Source organism: Dendropsophus ebraccatus, chromosome 2 (assembly GCF_027789765.1).
Source record: "Dendropsophus ebraccatus isolate aDenEbr1 chromosome 2, aDenEbr1.pat, whole genome shotgun sequence".
NCBI lineage: Eukaryota > Metazoa > Chordata > Amphibia > Anura > Hylidae > Dendropsophus > Dendropsophus ebraccatus.
The window spans coordinates 86,178,032-86,197,631 of NC_091455.1; the positions used below are offsets into that span (position 1 = coordinate 86,178,032).

At 42.8% G+C, this 19,600-nt stretch overlaps 1 protein-coding gene across 1 annotated transcript in view; it reads right to left on the reverse strand.

Moving 5' to 3' along the window:
• Positions 1 to 565: 565 nt before the first annotated feature.
• CARMIL1 (capping protein regulator and myosin 1 linker 1) overlaps positions 566 to 19,600 on the reverse strand; it is a 198,219-nt gene continuing 179,184 nt past the window's right edge. The window contains exons 33-37 of the mRNA XM_069957911.1: positions 18,899 to 19,355; positions 13,666 to 13,732; positions 12,100 to 12,306; positions 7,947 to 8,087; positions 566 to 1,672 (exon numbers count right to left, since the gene is read on the reverse strand). Coding sequence (XP_069814012.1) covers positions 1,509 to 1,672; positions 7,947 to 8,087; positions 12,100 to 12,306; positions 13,666 to 13,732; positions 18,899 to 19,355 — 1,036 coding nt within the window. The 3' untranslated portion in view covers positions 566 to 1,508. The remainder of the gene's footprint in view (positions 1,673 to 7,946; positions 8,088 to 12,099; positions 12,307 to 13,665; positions 13,733 to 18,898; positions 19,356 to 19,600) is intronic.

Here is a 19,600-nt window from a genome sequence, read left to right on the forward strand (position 1 = left end):
TGTTGACATTGTATAGCTATCGCGTTACCGATAGATCACATGACACAGACATGGTACTGGTACTTATGACGCCATGGCTCAGGAACCTTTAGAAATCTTATATGAATGGCCGTTCTGTGTGAGATGTAATGAGAAGCACAGCACACTCGTTTGATGCTGTGAGCGTGCTGAGATGCCGGTAAACTTCCTGTATCTTATCCTGCACAAATGGCAAGATCTAAACTTCCACTGCCCTGCATTCTAATATACCAGTACAGTATGCTGTAAAATATTTGTTTGGCTGTAACTTCAAGGACAGGGCAAAAGGAACACATACTGCAGTGTTTGTTCACACAAAATTAGGAGCTACTGTATCTGGTGGGGTCTCACACTGTATAGCTGCTATAGCTGGCCCAATACCTCCCTGATGCAGAAATAAAACAAGGTGGTTCACATTACCCCCCACATACTGTAAACACTTGGCATTGTTTGAATGGTGGCATGACCAGGTGGATGTTTCCTTTAAAACTAACAACATAACAATTGTAACATTTCACGAGCTAATACAAGAGAAAAGGAAGTCATCTTAAAGTTGTAAAATTGTTTTATTGATACAAATATACACATAGATAAAACCCCCATAACCTGTCATATAAGTGAATATTTATGTTACTGCATTGTCAAAAAGTTCTCTTCCTCTATTTATTTACAGATGTGTTAGTCCTTTCTTTTCAGAAAATGGTATAATAAAGCAAAATGTTAAAACTTAGGACGGCATCTCATACTCCCATCATTGAACCAGATTATACGCTGCATCTGTCTTTTTATTTCCCTATAAAAGCTTCTCTTTTTACTGTCTTTAAAGGGGTTTCAGTGCTTGTGCTTTTTTTATAATTTTTTTTAAGTGCATGAAAGTAGTAGTTTATGTACAAGCACAAGATGGAGAGAAAATATCCTACCAGAGGATGTAAAAAGTGTATCCAATCATCATATATATATATATTTATATATGTACGTAGAGAGAGATTTGTTTATATATATGTATATATAGGTATTTACCATTTATACAAATAACTTGTCATTAGTGTGCTCTGTTAATTACAATGTGCAACAGCTTACATACATAAAAGACATGAGACTGCTGACAGCGGTACCTCCTCAAGTACTTGGTAGACAGTTACGGGTCCCCACACACAGCGTATTACAGCAACATTTTTGCATCTGTATTACGGATACAATTGTCACCAATGGTCTGGTGACCCAAGCTGACAGCTGTCATTTCAGGGCATCACACTGGCACGTGCGGCTGTAATACACATGCATATATAGCGGCTGTAACACAGCCGTGTGCACAGGGACTCTAAGGTTTAGTGAACCATTGTTTGGGGAGTGCGGAGAATCTGGAAATTGGAGGACAAGGACATACAAAAAGTCAACAAGTGTGTAGGACTGCTCATAAAAGAAATCATACTAAATTAACATTAAGAGTAAAAGAAATTCCAGGTAATGTTACAGAATGTCAAGGAAGTTTAAATAAAAACAAATTCTTTATCAGCCTCTTCTCCAGAGTCGCTGGATTTGCTGCGTGGGTGAGAATCTTTACTTGATGACCTTGACTTTAGCTCTTGCCCATCTGGAGACTGGTTGTGATTCTTTTTTGGTGATGAGTCAGACGGAGTTGTAGGACGTGAAGCTGAAAAAGAAAAAAATATTTATTAGGATAAAGTGCAATGGCTGTCTATATGAATAGGTCACAGATCAACAATATTTCTATATACCTAATCATAGCAACTGAATTATTACTATACTGAAAGAGACATGCAGAGAGTCCACATGCAGTATATTGATATAAGGCAGCACTTCTGAAACTTTTTCTACTGGAGCCTCACCCAACAATGAGAATGATGCCTGGGCCTCACCAGACAGATCAAGAAGATGCTGGGCCTCACCTTCTGTGGTGAAAGTCCATGGAAAAATAAAAACTATTGCTGAGTCTATTCATCGTTTGTATTGTACACGCTATAGAACATTAAAATACCTACAAAATGAGCCAATAAGGTTCCTAAACCTGAGATTGTTGCAGCCGGGGAAAGGATTATGCAGCTTATAGTCACTTTTATTAAAACTACCTCCACAACTGGGCCTTACCAGTAGCAAGGGGCACCTCATAGTTTGAGAAGCACTGATAAAAGGTAAAGTACCATTTCTCACATTTAACAGGATCACTAATAAACCGGAGGGAAGGAAGGAAGGCCACAATATATTCAAAAAATATATATACAATTCTTTATTATTACAATAAAATCACAAGAAAAACATAGATCAAAGACATGAAAAAGTACTGAATCCCTAAATCTATGTTAAAAACACTTACAAAATACCCATCAGGGGAACCTGGGACTGTAAAGGTTCCCTTGGACCCTCAAACACAACGTATTCTTACTCCTGTAACATCACAGACAATAAATATGGAACATACACATTCCCCCAACAAATAAGTGAATTGCATTCAGTTTCTTTTTTTCTTTAGTAATTACTACACTTAGGTTGCACAGATGTTTCTGTAACAGTCGCTGATGTCAGTCAGGTTTTACAGAACATGGCTCTGCCCTCATGGAAATACTCAGAGCATACCCTATTATGTATACATTCTCTGCAGCCGCAATACTGAGCACACAGCACCACCAAGTGTCTGAAACCAATTGTTCTCTTACAAAAAGGAACCAAATGTGATGTATGACCACTTACATAATATACCTGTATATACAAGAAATGCTAGACTGTAAATTCATCAGAAGAGTGATGTTATCTGATCTCCCAGGTGTACATTCCAAGTATCTGGGGCTGTGGGTTTTTTTTTAATGCATCAAGGAGTTGTTATAGGGTATCTGTGGAAATGCTGTGAGGCAAGACATCTCCCATTCAACTGGCTCCAAATATTTTATTTTCCCTGAGGGCAATGACCCTCAAACATATAGCTAATATGATTAAGAACTATATTTATAATAAAGAAGAACGAGTGTCCTGAAAGTGATGATACCACCCCCATAGGGTCCTGATCCACTAGCATTAACACTAGAAACAAAACTTTTATATCTGCACTGTACTTAGAGGGCAGTTCTTAGTACACACAAATAACAGTCAAGATTAAAAATTAACTTAAAGGCAATGTGTCACCTAATTTTTTTTTTTTTTTTTTTTTATCTAAAGGTAAAGTGTATTTATATGAATTTTTTTTCCCCACTATTGACTAGCAGAGGGAGCTAACATTATTTCCCACTATTGATCAGCAGAGGGAGCTAATATGGGAAACAGGTGAAGGCAAGCAACATGTAACCTGACAGCTGCAAATGTGGCCTGGCCCCTCCTGCTGATGACCTCACATCTCTCTTCCTCTTTGGAGCTACTGCGGATTATGGGTATATTCACACAGGGCTGATATGCTGTGGATTTTATGGAGATTATGCAGCAATAATGAAAATTTTTAAATAACATGTACATTTAGCAACAAGTTACTCATTTTCAAAAAGGAACAGAGTATGTCCACACCAAAATTTGCTGTGCAAATTATCCTGGGTATAGCAGCACCCCACATGTAACCATACACTGCTGTTTGGTCACATAGCAGAGCTTAAAGGGAGAGGAGCACCACTTTTAGTGCAGATTTTGTTGGACTAGCTTTAGGGCGCCATTTGGCATATGCACAACCCCTAAAAGGTGACATTATTTTGTAATCCACACCCCTCAAGGAATTTTTTTAGGGGTATAGTGAGCATTTTTTTAGGCCACACGTGCCGTTTTTTATTTTTTCATTTTTTCATTTTTCTGCACTAACTTTCTGCACTAAACTTACTTTTTTCTCCCCATAGGGGACTTGTAAAGATTGCCTGTATAGCATACAGCGGTACACCAGTACTGCTGCATACGCATGTGTCAGTAACAAGGACTTTTACACAGGCTGATTATAACTAACGTGTAGTGTTGAGCAAACCTGTCAAAATGTTCAGGTTCAACACGGTTTTCCAAACCCGATTGTTCATTGTTTGAATTTTTTCTGTGGCTACAGAAGTTGGAGTCATGGAAAACATGGATACAGCCATAAGCCATGTTTCTACAGTGTGAGACACCGGCTGTTCTGTGACCTGGTCGGGTCACGGAACGGCTGGTGTCAGAGAAGATCATCCCGGCACCCCCGCTGAATTCGGATGCAGGCACATCAGTGTGCGCCAGCATCTAAATTCCCCGCTGCACACAATGGAGTAGGCTGCCGGAGCTGCGCACTCCATTGTGATCACTGACAGGTTCTCTGCGAACGCTAACATGTCAGTTTTTTGCGGCGCCGCTAGGGATCCTGGCCGGAGTGTATACTATGTGTATACAGTCCAGACGGCATTCCCTCAGCTATAGCACAATATAAGTTCCGTAGTAATCTTGGCCATTGCTGCTGATTTTCAACAACGCCCGTGATTACTACAGAACTTGCGTTGTGTGAACATACAGTAGCCATAAACTGTATCCATGTTTTCCTGGCAGCACTAGGGCAACAATCAACTTCTGCAGCTGTAAGGGATCAAATGCCGAAGGTTTGGAAAACAGTGCCGAATCTGAACATTTAGACAGGTTTGCTCAACAGTACCTAGGAACACTTAATAAAGGAGAAGTTCAGACTCTGAATTTTTTTTTTTCTTCAAAAGGGCCAGGGAGGAGGAGGCTGAACATAACAACTTGCACTTATTCCCCCCGACTCCAGAGCTGGGGTCCGCTGTCCCACTACGGTTCCTAGTCCCCCGGGAGCTTCTAGGTCTAAGTGGGGACCTGGGACAAGACGCGTCAGGCCCGATCAGCCAGAGGCTGAGGCAGATAACTGTTATGTCCGCTCACTGGCTGAGCAGGCCTGACATGTCACGTCCCAGGTAAGTGCATGTTGTTATGTTTAACCTCCTCCCCATCTCTTTTGAAAGAAAAGTCTGAGATTGGACTTCTCCTTTAAGGCTATGTTCCCATTTGACGTTTAATTAGTGTTAATTACGTGTTTTTGCAGCGAACTGTGCAACCGCAGTAAAGTAGAGCTATTTTTGCCATGATTTTGACAGAATCACAACAAAAATTGTGTTTAACCCTTTGAGGACCAGGCCCAAAATTACCCAGTGGACTGCGCAAATTTTGATCATTGCACTTTCGTTTTTCCCTCCTCCCCTTCTAAGAGCTCCAGCACTTTCAGTTTTCTATCTACAAGGCCATGTAAGTGCTTGTTTGTTACAGGAATAGTTGTACTTTGTAACAGCGTCTTTCACTTTACCATAACATGTATGATGGAATTCCAAATATATTATTTATGAAGATATAAATTGGTGAAATCGTAAAAAAAGAATGCAATATAGTAACGTTTGGGGGGTTCCTGTGTCTACGTAATGCACTATATGGTAAAAGCGACATGATACTATTACTCTATAGGTCAGTCCGAACACAACCATATGCAGGTTACATAGATGCTCTATTGTTATATATATATATTTTTTATGAAATCCTTTTTTTTTGGCAATTAATAATAATATAGTTAATAATATAAATGGCCCTATTGTGACGCTTATAACGGTTTTATTTTTTCCCCTTCGGGGCTGTATGGGGCGTCATTTATTCCGCCATGATCTATATTTTTTATTACTACATATTTGTGAAGATCGGACGTTTTGATCACTTTTTATGAATATATATATATATATATATATATATATATATATATATATATATATATATGTAACATAAAATGGGTAATCCGCGCACTTTTTTCCCTCTTTTCGTGTACGCCGTTCGCAATAACGCTTGTTATACTTTAATAGATCGGACAATTACGCACGCTACGGTATATTATATGTTTATTTGTTTATTTATTTTTCTATGTTTTATTTATATAATGGGAAAGGGGGTGATTTCAACTTTTATTGGGGGAGGGGTTTTGGGGTAGTGTATTGGTGTTTTTAACTTTTTTTTTTTATATACATTTGAAGTCCCTTTAGGGGACTTGTACATACAATACTTTGATTGCCCACACTGTACAATGCTATGCCATAGGCATAGAATTGATCAGTGTTATCGGCGATCTGCTCATTGAGCCTGCCTGTGCAGGCTCAGTGTAGCAGATCGCCGATCGGACCGCACGGAGAAAGGTGAGAGACCTCTGGCGGCCCGTTTTAACGATCGGGACCCCCGCAGTCACACTGCGGGGGTCCCGATCAGTAAGTGATAGGGGACTCCCCCTGTCACTTACACTTAAATGCTGTGGCCGCGCCACGATCGCAGGCGTTTAAGGGGTTAATGACACGCGGCAGCGCGATCGCTGCAGCGTGTCATTACCGGTGAGGTCCCGGCTGCTGATTGCAGCCGGCCCCCACCAGCTGTGAAGCGTGCTCCGCTCCGGAGCGCGCTTCATAGCCGGAGAAACACCCAGGACGTAGAGTTACGTCCAGGGTCGTCTGGTGACAGACTTCCATGACGTAACTCTACGTCCTGGGTCGTCTAGGGGATAATTAACCCCTTAACGACGGATGACGTATATTTACGCCATCTAATCGCTAGGGGAGTTCAGAGGGGGGCCCTGGAGGACTTCTAATTAATGTATAAGTTTAAAAAAAAAAGTGTTTTCATAAAAAAAAACACTACCTTAATAAAAGTCTGAATCACCCCCTTTTCCCATTTTAGAATAAAAAATAAATAAATAAACAAGCAAACATATTTTGTATCGCCACATGCGTAATTGCCCGAACTATTAAATTATCACATTCCTGATCCCACACGCTAAACTGCGTAAGCGCAAAACCTGTAGAAAGTACAGATCATGGCGCAAAAAAATGACACCTCACAAAGCCTCATAGACCAAAGGATAAAAGAACTATAAGCCTGGGAATAGAGCAATTTTAAGGAACATTTATTTTCTTTAACAGGTTTTATTTTTTTAAAAGCCATCAAATAATAGAAAAGTTAAGCAAGTTGCATATCGTTTTAATCGTTACGACTCGAGGAATATAGATAACATAGTTTTACCATAGAACGAGCAGTGTAAAATGAAAAAAAAATAAATAAAAAAAAATGCTTTTTTCTTTTTTCAATTTCACTGCGCATATAATTTTTTAGGTTTCGCAGCATATTTTATGCAAAAATTAAGTCTGTTATTGCAAAGTAAAATTAGTGGCGCATGTGGGTCTGTAGGGGAAAAAATACAAGTGCTATGGCCTTTTAAACACGAGGAGGAAAAAACAAAACCGCAAAAATGAAAATTGGCTGTCATTAAGGGGTTAAAGCTTAAAGGGGAGCTATCAGCAGATTAGATTTGCCTAGGATGAAGGTATATCTTTCACTCCACTGTCTGGTAAAACCACTTGGAGCACTAGGGTGCCATTAGGAGCACTTCCCCGCCCCCATATCACCAATCCGCCTCTAAAAGTGGAGCGGGCCGGCTGGGTTTCGCTAGGGGGGCGTGGCAGTGCGCCTAACGATCTTACTAGACTAATGGTGCATTTACACAGGCAGATTTATCTGACAGATTTTGGAAGCCAAAGCCAGGAATGGATTTGAAAATAGGAACAATCTCAGTCTTTCCTTTATGACTTGATCCCTGTTTATGGTCTGTTCCTGGCTTTGGCTTCAAAAATCTGTTAGATAAATCTGCCTGTGTAAAGCACCATAAGGAGTAAAGGACTAATCGTCCATAATCACTGGAACTCTATTACCCCAGAAACTCAAAAAAAATCTATGAAATTTCAACTAATTTGCACATATAAACAATCTACTGACAGGAAATGCAAAAATGAAGTCTATGCTTCTCTAATATGGCCATCCCAAAGAGATGATATGAATTAAAAATAATTAGCTACAACATAAAATTAAGTACAATTTTGATTTGATTTAGTAAAATCTGATCATTGCTGATCTTCCTAGATGCATTAAATTGTGAATGCTGAAAATCATACCTTCATCTCCAAGTGGCCGAGAAGAAGGTTGGGGGCTGCTGGGTCCATCTTTCTCTTTCTCTGATGGAGCCCTCTTCAGCACAGAGGGAAGAATTGTGGTTTTAGGGGAGCAGGACCCAGACGGAGATTCAGGGATTTCATCTGTTAACATTTGAGAAACAAAATACAATTAGGTAGTCAATAAATGTTTCTGCTCTTCTCTTCTTCGTTCTATATCTCTATACATTTATATCTTCTCTCCTCTAGTGCCCAGGTGAAGCGCCGCCTGTGTGGTCTTGGTCTGCGTCTCCCCCTTCTCTCGTTTCACCCTCTGTCCGCCCTCACAGGACTCATTGTTATTGCGCCTGCGCTGTTGCCGTGATGTTGCGGGTCACGCTGCGCGCCGTCCACGTTCTGTGTTAAGCTGCCTCCCATTGTCCCTGCACCACCTCCCATGTCTGTCTGCGGCCACCACGCCCCCTGCTTACGCTCTTTTCGTCCGCGTCCTGCGTCCTCTTCTCTTCGCCGTAGCGAATGTATCTCACGCAGGCGCAGTGACGTGACCGTTCTTCTCCGGCCAGTCTAAAGCGTCATTGCGTCTGCGCGGGATACGTTCGCTACGGCGCACAACGGCCGAAGCCGAGAAGAGGACTCAGGACGCGGATGGAAAGAGCGTAAGCGGGGGGTTTGGTGGCCGCAGACAGACATGGGAGGTGGCTCAGACAGACATGGGAGGCAGCTCAGACAGACATGGGAGGCGGGGAAGGCACAAGCGCATCGCTTACACAGGGCGTGGACGACGCGCAGCGTGGCCCGCAATGTCACGACAACGCCGCAGGCGCAACAACAACGTGTCCTGTGAGGGCGGACAGAGGGCGGAACGAGAGGAGGGGGAGATGCAGACCAAGACCACACAGGCGGCGCTTCACCTTGGCACGAACGCTCTCGGCCCGCCTCTTGGACACACCATCTCCTCAACTAAAGTTTGTTTTTTAGCCGAACGAAAGCTCAACCAGCTTGGACAAACATAACAGAAGAATGGACTTCACATAAACTACAAAAAGTAATAAGTAGTTTGGGGTTTGGGGGGGGGGGGGGCAGTGGGTACAGAGTCGCTTTAAAGGGGTAGTGCGGCGTTTAAAAATTATTCACTAAATAACACACATTACAAAGTTATACAACTTTGTAATGTGTGTTATGTAAGTGAATGGCCCCTTTCCCCGTGTCCCCCCACCCCTGGAAGTGTGGTGCAGTATACTCACCAGATTACTCACCAGGACCGCTTCAGCCGTCCCTCATGCCAGCCCCCCTCTGCCACGTCATCAGCTGCTCAGCCGCGATTGGCTGAGCAAAACTGTGCTTCCAGGGGTGGGGGGACATGGGGAAGGAGGCCATTCACTTACATAACACACATTACAAAGTTGTATAACTTTGTAAAGTGTGTTATTTAGAGAATAATTTTTAAACCCTGCACTACCCCTTTAATTGTAACACCTTCATATCCATATCCATTATAATATTTATTTTCTCTTAGTTTGCTTATGATAGCATCTGACATTATTATGCTGAACATATCTCACACAGAACCTATTAGAACAATATATGTTACATCATGGCTAACAGTTACAAAGGAGTAATGTTGTCATTATCATATTGCATAGTGTTGTGTAGACTAACAATCTTAGCCGAATTTACAAATACCCCAACACTGAAACACACACTCACAGTTAAAGTCCCACCAAACTTAAAAAAGAGAGTTTAAGAAAATAATAAACAATCTTAACTCAACTGTCCCTGTGCCACCGATGCACCGTTCCCAAGTCCCTCTGACGGCCGCCGGATGTCATTGTATGTCATGTACTCGTCTTTTCCACCTGCAACGTCACGGTGCAACTAAACAATTGCCCACCCAGCAGTCAGTGACTGGGGCAGTGTCTCACCCCAGTTATTGGAGTGGGCAGTCACTTAGCCCAGTATATGATATTGCAGCTGGAAGAGCTGCAGGACACCGGTGGCTGTCAGCTGGACCTTGGAGTGGCGCTCCGGGGCACGAGATTAGGTCGGTATAGTTTGTTTATTATTTTCTAGCACCCCCTGGCTTCCTAACCTGTTTTTTTTATTTGGTGGGACTTCTCCTTTAAAGGAGAAGTCTGTTCAGACCCATATTTTTAGCAAGTGCTGGAGAGGGGGAGGATAAAAGAAATAAAGTGCTCTTATCTCCCCCGTGCCAACACTGGTGGCTGCATACCGCCGGCTCTAGTCCCAGTAGTGGGGTCCTTCCTAGGCCGCTGACTGGCTGAGTAACTTCACACGTCACGACCTGGGTCCCTGCTCAGACCAGAAAGCAGCCAGAGACCAGAGCGGCAGTATGAGGCCACCAGTGCTGGAACGGGGGGAGGTTAGAGCATGTTATTTCTTTTATCCTCCCGAGCAAATGGGTCAAGCCGGACTTCACCTTTACAGGATTTATCTGACATTCATTTTAGTAGGTTAGGCTGGGTTTAAAGGGAATCTGTCAGCTGTAATTCATGTTTCAAACTGCTGACACTGTTAGATACTGTAGATGTTAGGTCAAGGAGTCACATGTTACCTTTCATATATCCAAGTGTGCTTCAAGGATGTAGAGAAATGCTTTTATTAATGCAAGGAGTCAAGGAGGCTGGAATGCCTCCTCTCTCTCCCCCCTCCCTGCTTGATTTACATCTGGAAGCCGAGTACCAAGCAGGGTCAGGTATGGGAGGGGGGAGTATAGAGGTTGCATGGGATGATTATCATTTGGAAAATTGCTATATCACTAAAATTTTAATGATAATTGTTTGTGTAATTGCAGGCAATGATCAAAAAATGGTGTGTATGTCTTTGATCGTTGATTTAGATCTGACCCTAAAATAATCATTAATCAATCGTTCAGTGTAATTCCACATCGTTCATTCTTTTGCTGGGATCAGATCAAGTAGACTATTGTAGTTACGATTGCTATAAAGATCATTACTAACGACTATCGTTCTGTGTAATAAGGTAAACAATTTTAGGTTAACGATAAACAATCTAGTTTGTGAACAATTATCCTTAAAAATTGCTAATAGGACTAATAGGACCCTTACAGCTTGCTGCACTTTAGGAGCTCAGAAAAGTCGCTGACTCTTCTTACTATATAATAAAAGCATTTTTCTATGTTTTGGAATAACAGACAGATATATGTAAGGTAATATGTGTCTCCGTGATCTAACAGAATTGCAGCTAACAGAGAAATGCAGGAATTTCCTTTTGTCAAGATGGGAATCAGTAAATGAAGATTAACAAGGACCTGATATGTAAATGGTCGCAGCGTGGACAGGTAAGTATTGTTGCTTTTTTTTTTTTTTTTTTTAACTATAGCAGCAGAACAGCATTCTCGAAGTGAAATAAAAAGCTCACAGTTTTTCAAAATTGTAACTCTATTTAAGAGCATTGCTTTGATTTGAGAGCTCCCTGTACTGGGTGATAGCGGGAGTGGGGGAGGGGCAGGCCTGGACAGAGTGGTCTACAGCATTGTACTCTGACCCAGGAAGTCTCCCTCACCTTTCAAATCATGGCAGATGTCTCAGCCCTTGTGTTCCCCATCCTCTCCATTCCTGCTATAATGTGGCTGCACTTCTACTCACCATTCACACTGCTGTCTATAAAATTTCTGTCACTGTCCTCCTGCACAGCTCTGTGATTCTCACTTCCTGATTGGTTCATGCTGAACACACACCCCTTCCCCATTGTGACCACACAGACCTCTGACAGCAGCCCTGCTTCTCTATTTTAGCCTCTTGTACTACACTACTGCATTATGGTGATGCCCTTATGTATGCCCTTACTATACATTATACCCCACATGCTGATTGCTATACTGTACAGTAACTGATAAAATCACATATTCAGCTGTTTCTCATTGTTTGTTTCATCTGTTCTACATGTTATTCGGAATAAAAAAAAATATTATTTTGGGGTGTGGAACCAATCGTCTGCATTTCAGTGATTTCTTGTGGGAAAATTTACTTTGGTTTAAGAGTGAGTTGGATTACAAGCGCGGTCCCAGAACAAATTATGTTCGTAATCCAAGGCACCACTGTACATGTCTTTGGAAGAAGTTGGACCATATCACACTTCAGTACTATGCTTCATTTACCAGCTACATCACTCTTACCAGTGCGGGAACCACTTCTGGGCTTCTGAGGCACAGTAGGACGTGCTGATAGGGAAGGCTTGGATGACTGAAGAGGTGGTTTGGGACTGGTTGGTGTACTAGAAGAACTTTTGGAACGTACACTGCTTTCTGACTTAACTTCACTTTTTACATTTTTTTCTGGACAAGAATTTGTCGAATCCCCTCTTGTCATAGAGTATTTAGGAACTGGAGAAGCAAAACAGTTAATTTAGCTATATTTACACGAGCACTAACAAATTTAAATACCTTTGCGTTTATTTATTTTTTTCTAATTATTAAAGGATCTTATGCCTTCAAAGTTTCTGTGATTAGTTTCAGTTCTGTAAGATTTTATTAAAGGGATTGTCTTGAAAATAGCAGCATGGACCAGCCACATTATAATAATTTTACAGAACTGTGTCAGTTTATCTTGAGGCTATTGCGACTGATAATATATATATATTATATACACACACACATACATACACAAAATCTTGCAATTTATACAAGTATAGTCAGTGACATGGAGCAATTAGAAAGAACAAAGTACACATTCTTAACTAAACCACTGCCCCTGTGTTTCATGCCAGATTTAGTTAAAGGCACACACCTCTCAATAAATCTGACAAATCTGAGGCTGCTGTGTGACAGCAGATGAAGTTCACAGATCAGCCTCCACCTCTCTGACCTTTGACCTTTGTTTAGGTCACAGAGGTTACAGAGCATGTTTACAAATGTGTCCCATACAAAGAATAGGGTTTGGAGATGTTTATTGGCAGACATTAATCAAGACTTACATACTTTTATGCTGTTCTTAAAGTGTAACAATCATTCTTTGCTGTATACGAAGCAGTCAATGGCGTTGCTGAAAAAAATCAGTCTCCCGCTAAAGCCGGAACAGAGAGAGCGGCGCCAGGAATTGAACAGCATTTTCTGCTGAATGAATGATAGTTAAACTTTAAATAAAGCCCCATCCCCAAGCAGTCCAGCGCATTTACTAAGAGGTGCACACTGGATTTACTTAGAGGCGGTACCTGCACCTGCCATGCACACAGACATCTACACCTGCTTGAGTGCAGGTTTAGATTGCTGCCATGATTTATGATGGTTTGTGGCCACGCTCCTCCTTCCTGCCTTGACCCCTCCTGAGCATTTATCGGGCAAGCAGGGCTTATGTCACAGAAAGACGTACACCAGGGATGCAGATGATAAATCTGCCCTATTGTGTCTATGTCCAAGAAGTTTGCTGTAAAGCAAGTCACTAACTGCTGTTGAAGCAGATCAGGCAAGATGACAGCTCCAGGTTAATGTACTACAAGTAAACTTAAAATTCTTACAGTAAGAAAATAGAAACAGATTATAAAAAGAACACAAATCTGTCTCTAATCAGTAAAAACAAGCGAGACCAGAGTCAGACAAGACTACAAAGTACTGTCACATGACACAGTATCAGGGGGTTGGGTCTGTGTGAATTGAGTCTATGATGATTCAGAATTAGTGTGCTGTAATATGTTAGACTATTTATCATATACTCAATATACCGTATAGTCATTAAAGCAAACAAACCTGCTCCGCTTCCATCTGCTTTCTCAACATCCAGCAAGTCTTTACTGCCAACATCACTGCCCAGTTTCTGTTTCAGAAAAAGAGAGAAACAATGAGTATAAATAAACCCTTTCAATGTTGCAGGTGTATTTTCACACGTCGTTTGCCAGTTACTTACTGGCACATGCCCAGAATCAGAGCTAAATGTATTTCACCCATATGGTTGTATACCAATTATAGCTCAAACACTTGGTAAACATTCATTCTCTATAGTAGGTACTAAAAGTGGTTACTAATGGCATTATCAACTGATTTAAGTGGCCAAAAATAGGACAAGAGGGGCAGGGGGCTGTACTTGATAGGCACAATTAGTAGACTGATAGCAATAAACAGGCATAGACCATATGGTATGTAAAATGGAGTTACAACTGATGGCTGACAAAAATAGTACCGAATGCAATGTTTGTACTGCATTTGGCAATATGTGTTAGCATTGTCCATAAAAAGTTGTTTCAGGGGGAAAAAAAACATACAATCCCTGACCCCCATTAAGTTGAACATACAGACTAGAGCTATATAATAAAATATGGTTAAGCAGGATAGCTATAATACTGTTGCCTCCCTAAGGGAAACAAGGTCCTAGGCAATGTTATGATTGAAAGTTTGCATTTTTTTGTAGTGTTTTCTCATGTTCAGATGTTCAACATGTGACATCATGTTACCCTTAGGAAAACAGTAAGGTCATGTCATTGTATTACAGACCCATTGTATAAGGACCCATCCACACATTAGGTTTCTAGGTATCCCTGGCTTAAAGGTAGGAGGTATGATTGATGTCCACAGTATCCATTATTTCACGGAGGAACAACAGAACTGGACAAGTAAATCCAATAAGGCTACAAACACACTTGCCAGATCCGCAGCGAGTTATCTCGCTGCGTATTTGCAGCGAGACTCGCTGCGGATCCCAGCCCTATTCTTTCAATGGCAGACAAAATGGCAGCAGGGATATACATCCCTGCTGCGATTTTGTCTGCAGCCCGCCCCATTAACCCCCCGGCCGCCGGAGATTATACATTACCGGGTCCCCGCTCCTGCTTGCTTCGGGGCAGGAGAGGGGAACCGGTAATGTATAGCCTGGCCGCCCCCCTGCTGCCCCGATCGCCCCCTCAGGAGCACTGATTGCCCCCCGCCGCACAATATCCCTCAGCCCCAGCCGCACGATCCCCCGCAGCCCCCGGCCGCACGATCCTCCGCAGCCCCCGGCCGCACGATCGGCCGGGGGTTGGTGGTTGGGGGGTTTGTGGCTGGGGGCTGCGGGGGGGGGGGGGGGAGTGTGTGTGGCGATCGTGCGGCCGGGGGGGGGATCGTGCGGCTGGGGCTGGGGAATATCGTGCATGCGGGGACTGCGGGGGGTGATCAGTGCTGCTGAGGGGGCGATCGGGGCAGCAGGGGGGCGGCCAGGCTATACACTACCGGGTTCCCGCTCCTGCCCCGAAGCAAGCAGGAGCAGGGACCCGGTAATGTATAATCTCCGGCGGCCGGGGGGTTAATGGGGCGGGCTGCAGACAAAATCGCAGCAGGGATGTACATCTCTGCTGCGATTTTGTCTGCCATTGAAAGAATAGGGCCGGGATCCTCAGCGAGTCTCGCTGCGAATACACAGCGAGATGACTCTCTGCCGATCCGGCAAGTGTGTTTGTAGCCTGAGGGTGCGTTCACACCTACAGGATCTGCAGCAGATCCGCAGCAGATTTAATGATGCAGATTTGATGCTGTGTTCAGTTATTCAAATGAAATCTGCTGCGGATCTGCTGCGGATCCGCAGCAGAAAATCAGCTGCGGATCCGGTAAGTGTGAACGTACCCTAATAGTGAATTCTCAATGCATTACATTATTGTAGGGACCATGAATATATGCATTCAGTGGACTTGTGAGGACATTAGAATATAACACTAGGTGGAGGCAGAGGACCATAAGCCTTCATTAGGATTGTTTACTGCTGTTAAGCTGTATATCTACAGATGCTGCTGTGGCTGCAGCCTTGCCATCCTCTATTCTGCAGAGACCATCAATTATTAAATGGTGCATCAAATTACTAGACTTTTAATATATTATGTTTTATTTCCGATCTCTGAGTAAGAACAGGTGTGAGACTGTGTGGTGGTTCTCAAGGAAAAGCATCCTAATAAGACTCACCCATGTCTGTCACAATTTCACAAAATGTTTAGGACACCAGACACAAAGAATTATATATTTCTTTTACATAACAAGTTTTATCATACTAGTGACAAAGCTTAAAGTGTTCAGATCCTTAAAATATGCATCATTTAATCCAGGGCCGATTCTAGCTTTTGTGCTGCCTGAGGCAAAAATTTAAAAATGGCGCCCCCCCCAATCCTAGAATCAATTGTTTATCAACTATTCCCATGTGAATACCACAGCTATCAGTAAACTTATTATTTTTTCAATGTGTATTATGATGTTATGCAGAATCTCATAACACACCTTAGCTGCTGCAGAACCTCATAACACACCTCAGCTGCTGCAGAACCTTATGATACATCTCAGCTGCTGCAGAACCTCATAACACACCTCAGCTGCTGCAGAACCTTATGATACATCTCAGCTGCTGCAGAACCTTATCTTACACCTCAGCTGCTGCAGAACCTCATCATACACCTCAGCTGCTGCAGAACCTCATCATACATCTCAGCTGCTGCAGAACCTCATCATACACCTCAGCTGCTGCAGAACCTTATCCTACACCTCAGCTGCTGCAGAACCTCATCCTACACCTCAGCTGCTGCAGAACCTCATCATACATCTCAGCTGCTGCAGAACATCATCATACACCTCAGCTGCTGCAGAACATCATCATACACCTCAGCTGCTACAGAACCTCATGATACACCTCAGCTGCTGCAGAACATCATAAGCCCCTTACTTTATAAAGAACCTGGCATAATATTTAAGCTGAAATTGTTGTACTACAAGTTTCAGCGCAGAGAGGCTAAGGGCTGGATCCAGACAAGCTGTGCGCTTCATTACTAACTAGTCTGCACAGCATGGCAGCATGCTACTCCACACTATTTAACAATATAGTGTGGTATATGGCAGTATAGGGTATATATGGCAGCACATGTGGATGCATATGTACATTGTAGTATATTAGTGGAGGGGGTGGTATATAGTAGCACATGTGGATATAAATGTACACGGGGGGCCCCAGAGTACATATATATCCACATGTGCAGCCATATATACCACCCCCACCACTATGCCCCAGACTGCGGTATACACTGAGCATAGTAGTGGAAGAGGGGGCTGGAGTCCAGCACAGGCAGGAGGAGGGGCACACACTCACGAGATACAAGGCTGCTCTGCTGCTCTTATCAGTCTGCACATCAGCCGGGATCAGAAGCTGTCACAAAGACGGATGATGTGTCCTCTCTCCAGTGTGCACACACTCCTATCTGCACACTGCCCTGTCTGTACGGGCTCTGACTGAGATCCCTCACCCACACGGAGCACAACACAGTGACTGTAATCCCTGACATACAGGCCTGGCTCTGGCTCACACCTGGCTGGCTCCCTCGAGTCTGAGACCTTGATCCCCCTCCCTCCAGACAGTGCCCTCCCCCAGCCCTAACCTACAATCACCGCCCTCAGCCTCCCCCCTTACCCTGGTTGTAATACTCACTACTGAGGACTGAGGCAGAGGAGGGATCAAGTGTGGAGCGCTGTGGCCGGCCGTGCAGGCTCTTACCCAATCCTCAGGAAGACTGCCGGGTGACGTCACACATAACAGAGACGTAGCCCGGCAGTTCCTGGGGAGGGCGGCAGGGGGCCGGACCAGGGACTGAGCACTGCTAGGAGATCGGGGGCTGCTGTCATTTTAGTGAAGTTACACTTCACTAAAATGAAGATATAGACAAAAAAAGGCACAAGGCAGAGCGCCTCATAGCGTAACACCATAAATAGAAATGGCCATCGGCCATAGGCAAACATACAGATTTGTGCTCACCTGATGTAGTTGTGATAAGCCACAACTACTATATAGCGTATCAAGGAGACTGAAAGAAGATGGTCGCTGCTGAGGACTCTCACCCGCAGGAGGTTTGATAAAGAGAGCAGAGGGCTCTCGAAACGCGTTACCTGGGGATTTTTATGTATCAATAAACCAGAAATTTACTTATGGTCTGCGCGAGGACAATATCTCCTTTTTTGCCATTTGGATTCCGACTTCACTAAAATGACAGTGGCAAGGAAGATTGTGCCGCCCCCTGCAGGAACACAGGAGCTGCCGCCTGAGGCAGAAGCCTCAGTCCGCCTCATGGCAGGAGCGGGCCTGATTTAAACTAATAAAAGCAGCACTGTATTATAATAATAGGAGGGGTTTCGTTTTTGCTTTGTATGTAGTGCATGTAAGGATATTCCCATTGTGGTATGCCTCTTGTGTAGACCGCACTGCTGAGGCTGGTGAATGGCTACAGGATACCCTGGGATATCATCAGAAGAGCAGGGAGAGCGCATCATGCAGGTCATTAAACAAGGGCGGCAGGGAAGACTGAAGCAGTGTGGCAGGACACAGCAGGCATCAAACAGGTCAGTATGCTGCATTGTGTCGGTATATAACCCTAGCAGGCATTTTATATACATCATAGACAACCAATTTCATTTGATTTATTTATAGAAAACAAAGAAATGTAACATTCTCTACACATATATCCACAGTATATCCCATCCCTCCAGGCATACAGTAAAAGGTTAACTTTGCAAAAGTTATTTGCACAATATCCAGCATTCATACTACCTGCATACAGTACATGCCATATCAAAACTCAGATGGGTGCTCCTAGTACAATGGCATATGGTGTATTCAGCATAACCTTAAACTGTGTGCTTCACTATTAAAGGACAAAATTAATTAGAATCTATATACATTATTCTGAAGGGTGTCAAATTATCTTAAGTTGAGCACACTTAAATGGTACCGGTCAGGAAGTGCGCAGACCCAGCGTGCTAGGACGGTTGTATCCACGGATACCAGAACTTCCAGTGGCTGAATGGATTTCATGCAAACTTGGTCTGTGTACATGTACCTTATAACATGTTCGATTTAACTTCTGGGAATGCATTTACTTCTCAGACATAGTCCCCAATATAAAGTTACATTACAATTTCACTAGTTTATAGAAATGAAGGTAATTTGGGTTGTCCAGGACATTGTTATCACATCTACACATCATACCTTATTTGCTGCTCTTCTTTCTTGTTTTGCTTTCATCTCTGCTAACAAGCCACTTCCCATCACTTGGACGCCATATCGCCTTCCACTCTGAGGGCTGCTTTTGCTGTCACCCCGCTCAGCCTTGACACCATCATCAAGCTGCAAGTTCTCCTCTAAAGAGTCTGGTGTTTTTACCTCCTCTGATCTCTCACTACTTCCAGCACTAGCACTGGAGCTCACAGCTCCATTGCCATCAGTCACTTTATCCTTTTTACTCATGTCAGGGACAGGACTTTTAACCGATGGCTTAGGAGATGGCGGTTCTTCAGTCACTATAACAGTCTGTGGACGTTCTGACTTTTCAGACTTGGATCTTGATTTTATAAGATTGAGAAAGCCACTTTTTCTAGACTCCCTTTTCTTTTTTTCTTCACCCTCATTAATATCTTGAAAGTCTCCACCTTTCAGAGAATGTTTTCTGTGAAACAGGTGAAAAAAATGTTACTTTAAAAGTAAATAAATTATATATATATATATATATATATATATATATATATATATATATATATATATAAAAAGAAATAAAACATCTTAAACTGATAACTCGAGTTTCAAAACTCTGTACAGTAAAGATTTCTTAATTATACTTCTGTGGGATGAGTACTAAACAACTTGCAAATAGGCCGCTAAATAACGCTTGTATTTTATAAGCAAACATATTAT